General features: G+C 36.8%; 2 protein-coding genes across 5 annotated transcripts; one reads left to right on the forward strand and one right to left on the reverse strand.

The window, feature by feature from the left end:
• Nucleotides 1-3,260: 3,260 nt before the first annotated feature.
• LOC127947244 (ras-related protein Rab-19-like) lies at nt 3,261-5,934 on the forward strand. Of its 4 annotated transcripts, none has more exons than XM_052544228.1 (5): nt 3,261-3,645; nt 3,742-3,828; nt 4,090-4,278; nt 4,586-4,769; nt 5,505-5,934. In XM_052544228.1, the coding sequence occupies exons 2-5, from the start codon at nt 3,769-3,771 to the stop codon at nt 5,780-5,782; spliced, it is 711 nt and encodes a 236-aa protein (XP_052400188.1). In that variant the 5' UTR covers nt 3,261-3,645; nt 3,742-3,768; the 3' UTR covers nt 5,783-5,934. The 4 variants fall into 4 exon arrangements, with proteins under 4 accessions (XP_052400188.1, XP_052400192.1, XP_052400191.1 ...); XM_052544232.1 differs by having other exon boundaries at nt 3,742-3,819; nt 4,082-4,278; XM_052544231.1 differs by having other exon boundaries at nt 3,742-3,819.
• Nucleotides 5,935-6,079: 145 nt separating this feature from the next.
• LOC127947243 (haloacid dehalogenase-like hydrolase domain-containing 5) lies at nt 6,080-11,562 on the reverse strand. Its single transcript, XM_052544227.1, has 8 exons — nt 11,218-11,562; nt 10,251-10,469; nt 10,048-10,160; nt 9,163-9,256; nt 9,052-9,085; nt 8,797-8,971; nt 8,534-8,722; nt 6,080-7,846 (listed from the first exon to the last, which is right to left on the reverse strand). The coding sequence occupies exons 1-8, from the start codon at nt 11,332-11,334 to the stop codon at nt 7,435-7,437; spliced, it is 1,353 nt and encodes a 450-aa protein (XP_052400187.1). The 5' UTR covers nt 11,335-11,562; the 3' UTR covers nt 6,080-7,434.
• Nucleotides 11,563-14,832: the final 3,270 nt, after the last annotated feature.

Genomic DNA, 14,832 nt, shown 5'->3' on the forward strand with positions numbered 1-14,832 from the left:
TTTCTAAGAATGCATGGAAGTTAAAGATTGTTCATGGAAGTTTTATACCAATGATAAAATGTTGTCAGCTTGAGCAGCTTAATCTTTTTTTCATTTCCGGAATATTTTGAGAGGATATGTTGTGCAACCCTTACTTTAATGATAAGGCACTCAAAAATGATAACTCATACAGAGAGAAGATGTCACCGTTTGTGAGGGTTTTCTCTTTATTGATGCTTCTAATAAACACAAGTCTGTCTCTCGAGCAAGAAGTTCTCTATGTGTTTGGATCTAAGGGTGAAGCCGTGCTTCAGATACCCTGCATATACCTAGACGTCTTCGTGTATAAGTTAAATCCAGACAAGTCTCGCGTTTTGAGCAATTACTCCACCAGAGATGCCAGCTCAGCATATTTCCTACTGAATATTTCAGAAAATCAAGAGTATTTCTCTGAATGCAGGAAGAATGGGCTGCTCATGGAGAGAAGATGCTTTCACGTGATAGTTTGTGCTCAGATGGAGGAAAAAGAGAAACTGTATTACCTTCACGGTGAAACTGCGCACATCTCCTGTCAGACGCTCAATTCCAGTCGTGGAGAAACTCTTCAGGTGTTTCAGAATTTAAAACCAAGAAGTCTCAGATTGGCGAGTGAAATGATTCTGGATAGCAGCGTGTCTCTGGAGATCATTCCTGATGCTCTTAGGAGCAGAGTGAAGGTCCTGAACGAAGGCTCTTTGATTCATTTATCAGAAACTTCAAGAACAGACGATGGATTTTTTAGTTGCTTGGTTTGGAGGGACAACCAATGCCAAAACCACAAGAGGATTGAACTATACATCGACGGACAGGAGATCTTCCTCGTCTCAGGAGAGAGTTACACATTGCCCTGTGGAGTTACACAATCTTCATCTGAGGACATATATTGGATAACTCCCAATCGATCAACAGATGAAAGAAATAATATGTTGAACGCGACAGAGACTAGTAACTACTCTTTGGTTATTCCTCACCTCATGCCGTACCACACTGGAACATACATCTGTTTTTCCCAATTTGAGACATTTAATGAACTCAACATTATCGTCTGCTCCGTTCTCGATCCCATCAATATCACATTTGCTTCGGGTGACAGTGCCGAGTTGATGTGCGTTTCCAATCTGTCATACTTTGCCAGAGTACAGTGGTACAAAGAGTACAACCAAAACTCAGAAGATCTACTAGTCGACAAAAAAAGCTATTTTGTGAAAGAGGACATGAAGAAGCGGCTGAATGCATCAAACCCCAATCACATTACCATATCTGAGCTTTCGATCCAGGACGGTGGCTCATATCGCTGCAGGGTTTTGGAGTCGTTTGAGAGTCCATGGTGTGTTAGCCGCAGGGTTCATTTAACATACGTGACCCCTCAGCTGGACACTTTCTATTTAGTGTATGCTTCTCTCATGGGCCTAATGTTGCTGGGGATGATCTCTGCAGTGATTTTTGTCTCGATAGTAAGCAGGAACAGACACAAAAGAGAGGTTTGTACAAACAACTACGGCTAGAATAGACATTTAGACATGAATGGCGCCCAAAAATGGTTAAAAACTTTAGGCAAAGTGAAAATATGCATTGTAGTGTGGTTAAAAAAGTTATAAATTCAAGACTCACTTATATTTTATACTATTTTATTTGGGGAGTCAGGTGATATTGTTCACGACCCCAATGTAGTTTCTCAAATGGACAGAATTGATCAAATGTATCATAAATAAATGAAAATGTATATACAGTGTGTTATAAAATGTAATCGTTTTCTGTGACAAAAGGTTTTCCTTTTTCATAATGCAAACATAAAAAATACTAAATAAAATAAAGCACTGGATTGAAATACAAACATTTAAAAATATGTAAACATCTAAACAAAGCACACCTCAATCAAAAATAATTATATCATAGTCATTAAATTTGCTATTCTTATTCTTATTTATATAGCAAGCAGGAAAAACTTTATAGTGAATAAATAATAAATATAAATAAAAATTAGTGAATAAAAAATAATAGTTAAGAAAAATGTATTTCAAAGAGTTTAAAGTTTGACTAGCTGGATAAATATTATGCTGTAGTAATCTACTTATCTTATTTAGCTAGAAATGCATTACTATAAGTCTTTAATGTGTTTACCAGCGTTATTACTTTATAATAGAACTTTATCTTTATTTATGTTTTTCATATTATCATATATTAAACTCTTGTTATTCTGATTACGTCAATAAAAAGCAAAGCAATCAACACGTGTTTTCTTGTCTTTATGACGCAGGCGCCTCGTTGCTAAGAAACAAGGCTTCCGTTATGCGTGCTTGGTTACAGGAGCGCAACCAATCGTTTTTCAGGATTGGTGTGATTGACGTGTTGAGTGGGCGGATGTAAGTGAAGGAGGCGGAGCTTGAGGGTGGAGGACGCTCTAGATTTTTATAATGCGAAACAAAAGCGGTTCAACGGAATATCGTGCGATTAAACTGAATAAATGGTGAGTTAGTTAAACGGGTTATACACTTATATATATAATTTAATTAATAAATAAAATAAATATTTAACATTTGAGAAAATAATAAATAAAAATAAATAAACGTAAAAAACTGCATAAAAGCATAAAAACAATAAGTATAATACTGCTTTAAATTGTTGTTGCCCCCCCCCCCCACCCTCTCCAAAATTGTAAAAGTTTTCCATTCAATTTAATTGCAATTTTTTTTTTCAGAGCAAAAAAAAAAAAAAAAAAAATATCCATTTTCCTCTGAGACTAATTACTCAGTCAACATACTACTTAGTTTATTAGTAATTTGCCACTATCCCAGGCACTGCCCATTTGCGAGCAAGAACTTTTTTACTCATTTAAAACACAATACAATGTAGTATGCTTTCTTATTATTTTATATATTTTTATATGTACAAGTCAGAAAAGGCATGTAGTTTGAATTTTTACATAAATATTGTGTTACACTAAATAACAATGTTACATTATTTCACCACATTTTAACATTTTATTCTCCACAAACTTATTTGAAACCTTAAAAGTAGACACTTTACTCACATTTAATGTGCTTCATGGACATAAAATCACTGAAGTTAATTTCTTTTGATGTGGACATATTAATGTCTTTGACCCATGTACAAATAAATAAATTATTTTAAATGCAAGTTTTAATAAAAATAATTTGTATACATTTATAGAAAACAAAAAAATTAACACCCACAAACCAACACACAATATGAATTTATTTATTTATTTATTTATTTGAAGCAAATACTCATGTTTCATTTTAAAAATGTGACAAATAAATGAGTCTCGTTCCACATGTACATTTTGATGTGCATGGTTTTCAAAGCAGTCAGTGTCTGCTCTCGTGCACAGTAGACTGCCATGGTGTAGTTTAACAAAAGACTGTTTCTGAGTCGAACAGAAGGAGTCATTAGCTTATCTGCATTTCCCCGAGTCAACTTGTGACCAGACACGAAGACCTCTGACCTCTGGACCGGGCCGAGAGCCAGACGCACCCCTCACACAGATGAGTGCATTGTCCGGCGTGAGCATGAGTGTGTGTGGGTGTGTGTGCATTCACAGTTTACGCACAATACTGTAGATTTCATCCCTTCACATTCTCATAAACACACTGGAGCAGAGACACTGTAAGTGCCACTAAATATTCTTTCTGTAGTGTAGAAGACTAGTTTATAATGTGCGACTAGTCAACTTTCAATATGCATGTTTTTGTTTCCCAATAGACTGTAAACAAACTGCAGTTCCCAGAGATGCAGTGGTGCAGGTGGGCAGGAGACTGGACGTCTCGCCTCAAGACGCAGGTAGACGGGGTGTGTCTGTTTGCATTCGACGCTTGAGTGTTTCACAGAAACCAAAGGACATGAGTGTTGAGTTAATGCTTTGTGACGAGGTCGACTCGCTTTGTTTTTATGCACTATGGAGATTTCTTAACACGTCCGTTTTAGTGCTAGCTTGCAGAAAAGATTGCAGATATGGTGAAAACGACACTGGAACTGTGACATTTGTGCCGTGAATGAATCATTTGGCGGTCTGTGGGTCACAATCCACTAGTATTTATTGCAGAAATGCAGTCCACAGGGCAGGACGATGGAGACGGCTGTGACTTTCTGTTCAAGATCATCCTGATTGGTGACAGTAATGTGGGAAAGACCTGCGTGATCCACAGCTTCAAGTCTGGGCTCTTCAGTGACAGCCAACACAACACTATTGGAGTGGACTTCACCGTTCGCACCATAGACATCGACGGGAAGAGAGTGAAGGTGAGGTTATAGAAACAAGTGTGTGCATGTATAATTAAAACAATGCATACAATTATTTATTATATATATTATTATTATTAAAAACATAGATATTTTTCTATAAAAATAGAATAGTACAAACTGAAATAAAATAAGAATTCGAGTCAATATACAGTCTGAAATGTTTGATGTTGACCTCTGACCTTTGACTGGATCTCATCAGTTGTGCACACAGTGTTGAGATCTCTTCGGTCTAGAAGAGGCTCTACAGATTGTAAAGAGATGTCACTTGTGTCTGTGTGGATCTGTGCGATGTTCTTGGGATCAGATGCAGGTGTGGGACACAGCGGGACAGGAGCGTTTCCGCACCATCACACAGAGTCACTACCGAAGCGCCCACGGGGCCATGATTGCATACGATCTGACCCGACGAGCCACCTTCGAGTCTCTGCCGCACTGGATCCATGGTGTGGAGCAGTATGGAGCCGCCAACCTCGTCTTCGTTCTGATAGGTCAGAGCTAAGAGTCACACACTGTTTTGGCAGTCAGCTGACATATTAATGAATTATATTAAATTAAATACAAAAATAAAATTGTATAACATTTTTATGAGACCAGTATTTATATTATCGATTAATAATTAATATGCAAGTATTTAACATATTGAATTTACATTATATATATATATACATTACATACAGACCAAAAGTTTGGAAACATTACTATTTTTAATGTTTTTGAAAGAAGTTTCTTCTGCTCATCACGCCTGCATTTATTTGATCAAAAATACAGAAAAAAAATGTAATATTTATGATATATTATTACAATTTAAAATAATTGTTTTTAAATTTATTATACTTTAAATTATCTCAATATTTTATATTTTTATTATGTCTCATAAAAATTGAATAAAATTGTATGATTAATGAAATATTTTTATTTCTGAATTTATTAATATGATATATACACTGAACAAAATACTAAACGCAACACTTTTGTTTTTGCCCCTTTTTTCATGAGCTAAACTCAGAGATCTAAGACTTTTTCTATGTACAAAAAAAGTCATATTTCTCTTAGATATTGCTCACAAATCTGTCTAAATCTGTGTTAGTGAGCACTTCTCCTTTGCCGAGATCATCCATCTGTAACGGAGAATGTCATGGATTCATTGCGTCAAATAATAGCCCCTGCTGAGAACTTTAGTAGCAGATAAACTAGATATTCCTGATATATTTTGCGCCCTGCAGGTAATAAGTGTGACCTGGAGGCACAGAGGCAGGTGCTGTTTGAGGATGCGTGCACGCTAGCGGAGCGCACAGGTGCACTAGCGGCGCTCGAGACCTCCGCCAAACAGCATCACAACATCGAGGAGGCCTTCGAACTGATGGCACGAGAACTCATAGCACAGTACGGAGGAACAGTCCCTCAGGACAGCCAATCAGATTCACAGACTGTTTACCTGCACTCAGACTCTCATCCAATCGATGAAGGAGAACGCCTGGAGAAGGGGTCATGTGACTGCTGACTGACAAATGATTCGTTGAAAGGAACTCAGCACTGAATAACTCTGTTGAGTGGATTCCGACTGCTCTGATTGGCCACCGAGTTCCAGAAGTTCAACAGATATGTCTGTGATTGGCTAGATTTCTCAACGCTGTAAAACACAAATACGCACTGGATCATTTGCTAGATCTGTTTTACCAATATCATATTTTTACAGCCTCAATGCAACATGGTGGACGTGGAGTTAAAAACGAATCAGATATCCCAGAAAATGTAAAATTGCATTAAATGAATGAACTCTGTATACACAAGTACAATGTTACGGATTACCTCTTATGGGACGTTTATTCAACAGTAGGTTGTGTAGAGTACAATAAAATGCTTAACATGTTAAAAACTGTCAAATAAATGTACAGTATCTTGTTCTTTCGTAAACCTAAACAATACAGGCTATTAAACAGATCACAGATCAGCGTTGTCCTATGATCCGTTCACACAGAAAAACAGATAGAAAGAACAGTGGTACAGTGTTTTACAGCAGATTTACTCAAACTAACTGAGGCGTACTGTATGTGAACGTTTAACGGCTAATATTTCAGAGAACACCATTAACTGACTTGAGGTCATGTCAAAGCGAATCATCTTAAACGCCAACGACAGCAAAATGCATGAAAACACTGTATTTTAATAAAACTAGCACAAAAATTTACGTTTTATGTAACTGCATCAAAACACAATTCGTTGAAAGTAGCAACAAAGTAGCAAATGTGGGATACAAAGTCGCTTTTCTTATCTAAAGCAGAAATGAGCTTGAATAGTTAATGGACTTTTTTTGGTCTCTGTGAAATTACACAAACGTTGAAGAAATAAGAGAAGTAATATTGTTAGACACTATCACACTGAGAAAATATAAAGTCGCAATTATGAGCAAAAAAGTAGCATAAATGGGCCTCTGAATAATATGTTTATGCAGTCACATAAAAGTCTATTTTTAGCTGTTGTGATCTGTGCTTCATGCATCGTTACACTACTGACAAAAGATAATGCACCTTTGTGCCAAAATGTTGCAAGCATTACCACACCCTTATAATTACTTTATTTATATTTACTCTGGAAACAGCCTTTTAAATACAAAAGATGAGTTCAATTAGAGGGCAAGTGACTAAAAATATTACATCCTAGAGTATTTAACAAATCAAATTCAATGCAATCAGTTAACATAGGTGTAAAATCATTTTAGACTGACAGGAGAAATAAAAGGGCTCAAATAGCTGTATGTAAAAATGCAATGTGACCCTGGAGCACAAAAGCAGTTTTAAGTAGCACGGTTATATTTGTAGCAATATATTGCTATATATTTTTATTTTATGCCAAAAATCATTAGGATTTCATGTTCCATAGTGTAATTTTACTCATGTAAATATATCAAAACTTAATTTTTATTAGTAATATGCATTTAGCCAAATATTGTCCGATCCTTACAAACCATGCATCAATGGAAAGCTTATTTATTCAGCTTTCGTCTAAATTTATAAATCTCAGTTTAGAAAAATTAACCCTTATGACGACTTTTTTTGTTTTGTGGTCTGAGGTCAAAACTCTGTAGACGCAATGGACACTTCCTGTGTTGACACGAATTATAATCGGGGTAGATATGGGTTAATACTCGATGATTTACTGCAGTGGCCAACCCTCCAGCTGGAAGACCAGCTCCACTCCGTCCTGAACGTCATGGACCACGAACGAAGGCTGGGTCAGGCTGGGGTCGAAGCGGAAGTCCCGGTGACCGTGGAATATCTGCTGCTCCGTGACCGTCTGCTCCGGGTCCGAGGGCAAGTCCTGGTGGTTATAGACGCCGGTGCAGACCAGGATGGAGCTGCAGCCTTCAGGCAGACGATGATCGAACGAGCCTCCCACCATCACCCGTCCGGAGCGCTTGGCATCGTCGGACGCGTCACACTGCAGGTCTGCGGTCACCTGGCTGCTCGAGCCGCCCTGCGCATGCACCTGTGCACGGGTGCGATGCATCGCTTTGAGGTAGCGGTTGTACAGGTTTGCACCGTAAATATCAGCCATTGGGTTATCACTGTGAGAGAGATACACATGCATCAAACATCACGAATGCTCAAAAGCCTAAAGGGATAGTTCACATTAAAATTTAAGACTACTATGTGTATACGACATGCATCTTTCAGATGAATACAATCAGAGACGTATTGAATCAAAGTCATGCTTTATAATGGGTTAGGATGGCTTGAGAGCATTTTTGGGTGACCTATCCCTTTAAATAAGTGATTTTATGATTCTGAAATAGTGTTTTCTGCTCAAAGGTGACAGTTTTAAATAAATTATGTTTTTCTTAACTATTGTAATTTGTCGAAGAATCGCTTAATAAATGTACATTTGTTTCCACAAAAATATAAGGCAGCTTTTAAAACTCATAATAATCAGAGATGCTTCTTAAGCAGCAAATCATGTGAAGATCATGTGACACTGAAGACTGGAGGAATGATGCTGAAAATTCAGCTTTGCATCACAGAAATAAATTATATTTAAATATATATTCACATAGAAAACGGTTATCTTAAATCGTAATAATATTTCACAATATTGCTGTTTTTACTGTATTTTTCTTCAAATAAATGCAGCCCTGGTGAACATTAGAGACTTCTTTTAAAAACCTAATTAGTCCACACTTATGTACAGTAGTGTATGCTATGGATTGAACTTCAAAGGTTAATAAAATGTTCAAAACAAGTTGTGGATGGCTTACCCAATGGCGTAAAGTCTCTCGACCGGTCGGGTCCAGCCCAGTTGCTCGGCCTGTTTTCTAATGAGCAGCTCAGCATAGTTATAAGTCACAACGCTGGGCTTCCCGATCAGAGCCTCGTACTTCAGCTCACAGCCTGTTATCTTCTTATAGATGCTCTCCAGACACACGAGGAACATGCCATGACCGAATCTAAAGGAAATCAAGCATCAGTCCTTGTTAATGTGTCATGCTATAGTTAATAAAAAAAATTAATAAAAACAAACCGAGGGTTTTTGGCTTCAGCCATCCACAGGAGATCCATGTTGCAGGCCAGCACAGGCATGTGTGGGTAATGCAGTGATGTCACAGGGTTTCCTGGCCTCCCATTGGTCAAGAGCACATCAGTGATCAGCTGTATGCTGGTCTCCCACCTGACAGGTTCACCGAACAGGACGATGGCTATAAAGTGAGCGTAAACGCAGATGAGTATAGACACAGATCTCCAGAACAGAACGTGACTCCAGTGGAAAGAAACCTACCGTCTATTGGTGGCAAATCCTTAGACGGGGGATTCTGGGGAATATTAAGTGCGATATATATAATCAAAGGTTGAGATTAGGATGTATTTGACTATCATTGTTTCTACTCACCGTGTCTTTGGGTCTGCGGTTGTGATCCACTACATCCAGGAGAGGATTGGCTTCCCTTAACATGTCAATGGTCACAACGTTCTTGAAACCTACACTGGAGTTTATCTGGTCAAGGACAGCTAAAAACAAACTAATTACATTATATACACACACACAAGCGCACACACACACACTTACACGCACGCACACACACGCACACACACACACACACACACACACACACACACACACACACACACACACACACACACACACACACACACACACTCCCACAGTTTTTTTTATTATAGTACATGTAATTTATATTTTATATAATTTATATATATATAAATATATATTTTCAATAAATTTCTATATTTTTAAATTCTATATTTTATTATATACATACTGTAATAAACTTAATTATAAAATATATTTATAACTACTAAAGTATACTCTTAATTATAATTACAGAAATGTATTATTAAATACAATTTATTATGAATGTATTATAATTTACAAATGTAATTTAATGATATTTTAATCAATTAAATTATATTTTATTTATTTTAATTTTATTATTTATTAAATGAACTATTATAGTATAGTATGTATTCATTATATTATTAAAGTATATATATTATTATTACACATTTGCAATAATTTGCATAATACTAATAATTATAACCTAACTATAGTAATTATAAATATGCTAAATAAATAAAAAAATAGTTGTAATTATTTAAGTATTTTAATAGTAATAAATAACAATAATTATTATAAATAATACATTATTTTTAATATATTGTAATGAATTATTATAATATAATATGATATTTTTATAATTGTAATTATTTGTAACTATTAACCAAGTATAGTCATTAAAGTCAAGGTAAAGAAGGATACTTGTGTGCGACTTCCACGACGGGTCCCTGTCCGGACACCAGCACACACAGCTCATGGAACTGAGAGAAAACCCGCAGAGGACTGTGGGATAGCACCACCTGGTCTGCAGACACCTGTGTGGAGAGATCAAACTGTCCTGTCTCACTCTCAGACTCATGCAAACATCTCACGTTCCCCACAGGGTGTGAATATTAGTGTCTCACCTCGACCTCCAGAAGACGAGACAGCTGCTCGGCTTTGGTTTCTCGGAGAGAGTTTCCCGCATTCGTCACAAACACCACAGGGACCTTGTATTTTCCATCACTGTCCACCAGGTTCCTGAAACACTGTTTGGCTGCAGGGATCGGCGTCCGTCCACGAACCAGCACCCCGTCGATGTCAAAGAGAAGCCCAAACAAGCTGCGATCCCCTTCACACACATCCTCAAAACAAAGTTTGTACAAGCACACAATTTTATCCAAAGTGACCAACTGGACTCATTGGTCAACCTCAGTTTTTCAAGAGGTTCAGTGTCTTGATCAAGGTCACAATGGTGATAATTTCAGTCGGGATCTGAACCTACAACGTTCAAGTTACAGATCAGTTCAGGCCCAAACTGAACCATGAGGCCACACACCGCCCCCTAATGACACTGTTTTATTCCCGCCTTTAGACTCTTATCACATTTCCCGCTAAACGAAAGTGAAACCTTGAGAGGCTTTTGCACATTTTTTGTGAAACATTTTTGAGTATATATATATAAGCATATAAATGTAAAATTAAATATTACACCTAAAATAAGTTAATAATATAATTATTAATTTTATATATATATAATAAAATTATACAGATTTTATTAATTTTTAGATTTTACAAAATAAAATTATATAGCCATATAATATATATAAATGTACAACATTACTATATATATACACACACACACACGCATTTGATTATAATATAATATGTTCATCTTTGGACCGAGAATGCTGTCTAGATAGGCAGCTCACTACGTTTTGAAACACAGCCAGATTTTGAATCGAAACTTATGGAAACAAAACAAGCACACAAGCCTGTTTGCCCATGACATTACTCGTTTTGCTGTGGTCTAGGGGTTGTTTGATGGCTCATTATTATTATTTTTATAACTGAAGGCTGAATTATGAATAACAATAATGAGCGTGTACTCACTGTGCTGTAGCGGCGCTGCGTCTGCGCAGAAGCAGCTGCATTAGTGACTTTCCTGCTCAATCTCACGCCTCTCCACCCGATTCTAAACATACTCAAGCGGGAAAACACCTCTGCCATGTTTTTCCTCGAAATAGAAGATGAAACAATACAGCGTTTCTACTTTGACCAGAGCATGACTCCTCCTGCACTGCTAACCATTAGCTCGCATGCTATCAGCAGCTGTCAAACAAGTTTTTCTAGCTCTAAAGGCCACTCTTATCTAAATCAATCCCAGAGCGAAGTGTGTCAGCAGGAAATAGTGTAGAACTGACAGGCGACTGCTGCTGGAAGCTGACGTCAGGCTGCGTTGATGCTGCGCAAACGCGACGCAGGGAGAACGCGCTCCAATAAACGGAGACTTCCGGTTTCTAACAGACGTGTTTTAAAAGCGAGCACGCGCGCAGAAGTTAACTATAATATACACATTTAAATTAAATATATATTATATGTATTTTGAGTGCATCACATTAAAGTCTTTTTTAGTTTCATGCCATACCCTGCGATAATGGATTCTCCTCCTTCAAAAGAGCAGAAAAGATGAATATCATTTATATTTAAAATATCCCATACAGTATATGTCAAATTATATTTTAAAAGTATATTAAAATAGAAACCTGTTATTTTAAATGGCAGTAATATTTTACAAGATTACGTTTTTTTTTCTATATTTCTGATAAATGCAAATAAGTGAAATATTAATTGAAATAATCGAAAATTATTACTATTTTAAGATTTTATAAAATATATTTTCATGAATATTATTTGTAATAGTAATAATAACACTATTTATGTCTGAAATCCTAAAGTAAACAATTTTAAGTGTCTCTTCCTCTGTCTTTGTGTCAGTAGTAAACGTTTAATAGTGACTAAATTGTTGTAGTTTAATGTGTGTGTGTGTGTGTGTGTGTGTGTGTGTGTGTGACTCATGGTCACCAAGGCTGCATTTATTTGATCAAAACTGCAGTAAAATCAGTAATATTGTGAAATATTATTATAATTTAAAAGAACTGTTTTCTATGTGAATATATTTTAAACTGTAATTTATTTCTGTGATGCTCCGCTGTATTTTCAGCATCATTCCTCCAATCTCCAGTGTCACGTGATCTTCAGAAATCAGAATAATATGCCGATTTGCTGCTCAAGAAACATTTCTGATTATTATAAGTGTTAAAAACTGTTTAATATTACATTTTATTATTAATATTATAAAGCTTTATACTTTATAATATTAATCTTTGATGCATATTTTGGGTTTCCCTAAGAAACCAAAAATTACAGGACTAAATGACTACAGGCCTGTGGCTCTAACGTCTGTAGTCATGAAGTCATTTGAAAAACTGGTGCTGGCCCACCTGAAGGACATCACTGGGCCCTTGCTGGATCCTCTTCAGTTTGCCTACAGAGCAAACAGGTCTGTGGACGATGCAGTAAACATTGGACTGCATTATGTTCTGCAACACCTAGACAGACCGGGGACTTATGTGAGGATCCTGTTTGTGGACTTCAGCTCGGCCTTCAACACGATCATCCCAAACCTCCTCCTGCCCAAACTAAATCAGCTCCCCGTGCCCACCTCCGTCTGTCAGTGGATCAACAGCTTCCTGACAGACAGGCAGCAGCTAGTGAGGCTGGGAAAATACACATCCAGCACCCGTACAATCAGCACCGGAGCTCCCCAGGGCTGTGTTCTCTCCCCACTGCTCTTCTCCCTGTACACCAACGATTGCACATCTAAGGACCCCTCTGTCAAGCTCCTGAAGTTTGCAGATGACACCACACTCATCGGCCTCATTCAGGATGGTGACGAGTCTGCTTACAGACAGGAGGTAAAAGAGCTGGCTGTTTGGTGCACTCTCAACAACCTGGAGCTTAACACGCTCAAAACAGTGGAGATGATCGTGGACTTCAGGAGAAACCCCCCTGCACTCCCCCCACTCACCATCATGAACAGCACTGTGACTGCAGTGGAGTCATTCAGGTTCCTGGGAACCACCATCTCTCAGGACCTGAAGTGGGACATTCACATTGACTCCATCGTAAAAAAGGCCCAGCAGAGGTTGTACTTTCTCCGCCAGCTGAGGAAGTTTAACCTGCCACAGGAGCTGCTGAAACAGTTCTACTCCACCATCATTGAATCCATCCTCTGCACTTCAGTAACTGTCTGGTTCAGCTCAGCTTCTAAATCTGACCTCAGAAGACTACAGAGGGTAGTCCGGACTGCGGAGCGAATCATCGGTTCAACTCTCCCTTCTATTCAAGAACTGTACTTATCCAGAGTGAGAAAAAGGGCTGTCAAAATCACTCTGGACCCCTCACATCCAGCACACTCCCTCTTTGAACTGTTGCCATCTGGGCGACGCTACAGAGCACTGAGCACCAGAACGACCAGACACAGGACCAGTTTCTTCCCTCAGGCAATCCATCTTATGAACAGCTGACAATAATGGCGAACACACTACACTTTATATTTATATACACATACACTTATTTATCTAACACACATACTTAGTATACACTTAAATTTTGCACACAATATATATGTACATACATAACTTCACTTTGTAATATACCTGCCTACAATTGTCATTGTATATTGTCATTCACTGTCTACATATTTGTATTTTTTATTCTTTTATTATGTGTTTTATGTTCTGTCGCTGTCATTCTGTTGTACTGCGGAGCTTCTGTCACGAAAACAAATTCCTCGTATGTGTAAACATACCTGGCAATAAAGCTCATTCTGATTCTGATTCTGATTCTGATTTATACTTTTTTTCAGGATTCTTTGATTCTTTGAGGTTGAAAAGAACAGCATTTATTTGAAATATAAATCTTTTGGAACATTATACATGACTTTACTGTCACTTCTGATCAATTTAATGCATTCTTGTTGAATAACATTATTAATTTAATAAAAAAATCGTACCAAACTCAATCTTTTGAATGTTAGTTTATATTAATAAATGTATTAATGATTAACTTTATTAAATGTATTATATTGCTTAACACAAAATTAATTTGCAAATACATATTTAATAAAAAACATCCTGCACAAAAATTTATTCTATATACAATTTGAAATATCTGTATAAATATTCTGAATATCAGAAATTATATATTTAAATAACAAATGGCACAAATGCCTGGAATTGAGCCGTTGAAACTTTTTAATGCCAAGAACCACGAAATATGATCATGATGAGAAAAGTTTTATGTAAAAATACTGATGCATAATTTTATACATTTTTAATAGAATCATATATGTGTCCCTGGAGCACAAAATCAGTTTTAAAACGCTGGGGAATATTTTTCAGCAAAATACATTGTTTGGGTCAAAATTATCGATTTTTCTTTAATGCCAAAAATCATTAGGATATTAAATAAAGATCATAATCCATGAAGATATTGTGTAAAGTTCCTATTGTTACTATATCAAAACTTAATTTTTGATTAGTAATATGCATTGCTAAGGACTTCATTTGGACAACTTTAAAGATGATTTTCTCAATAGATTTTTTTGCACCCTCAGATTCCAGATTTTTAAATAGTTGTATCTTGATCAAATATTGTCTGATC

The sequence above is a fragment of the Carassius gibelio genome, chromosome A25 (genome assembly GCF_023724105.1).
Source record: "Carassius gibelio isolate Cgi1373 ecotype wild population from Czech Republic chromosome A25, carGib1.2-hapl.c, whole genome shotgun sequence".
NCBI lineage: Eukaryota > Metazoa > Chordata > Actinopteri > Cypriniformes > Cyprinidae > Carassius > Carassius gibelio.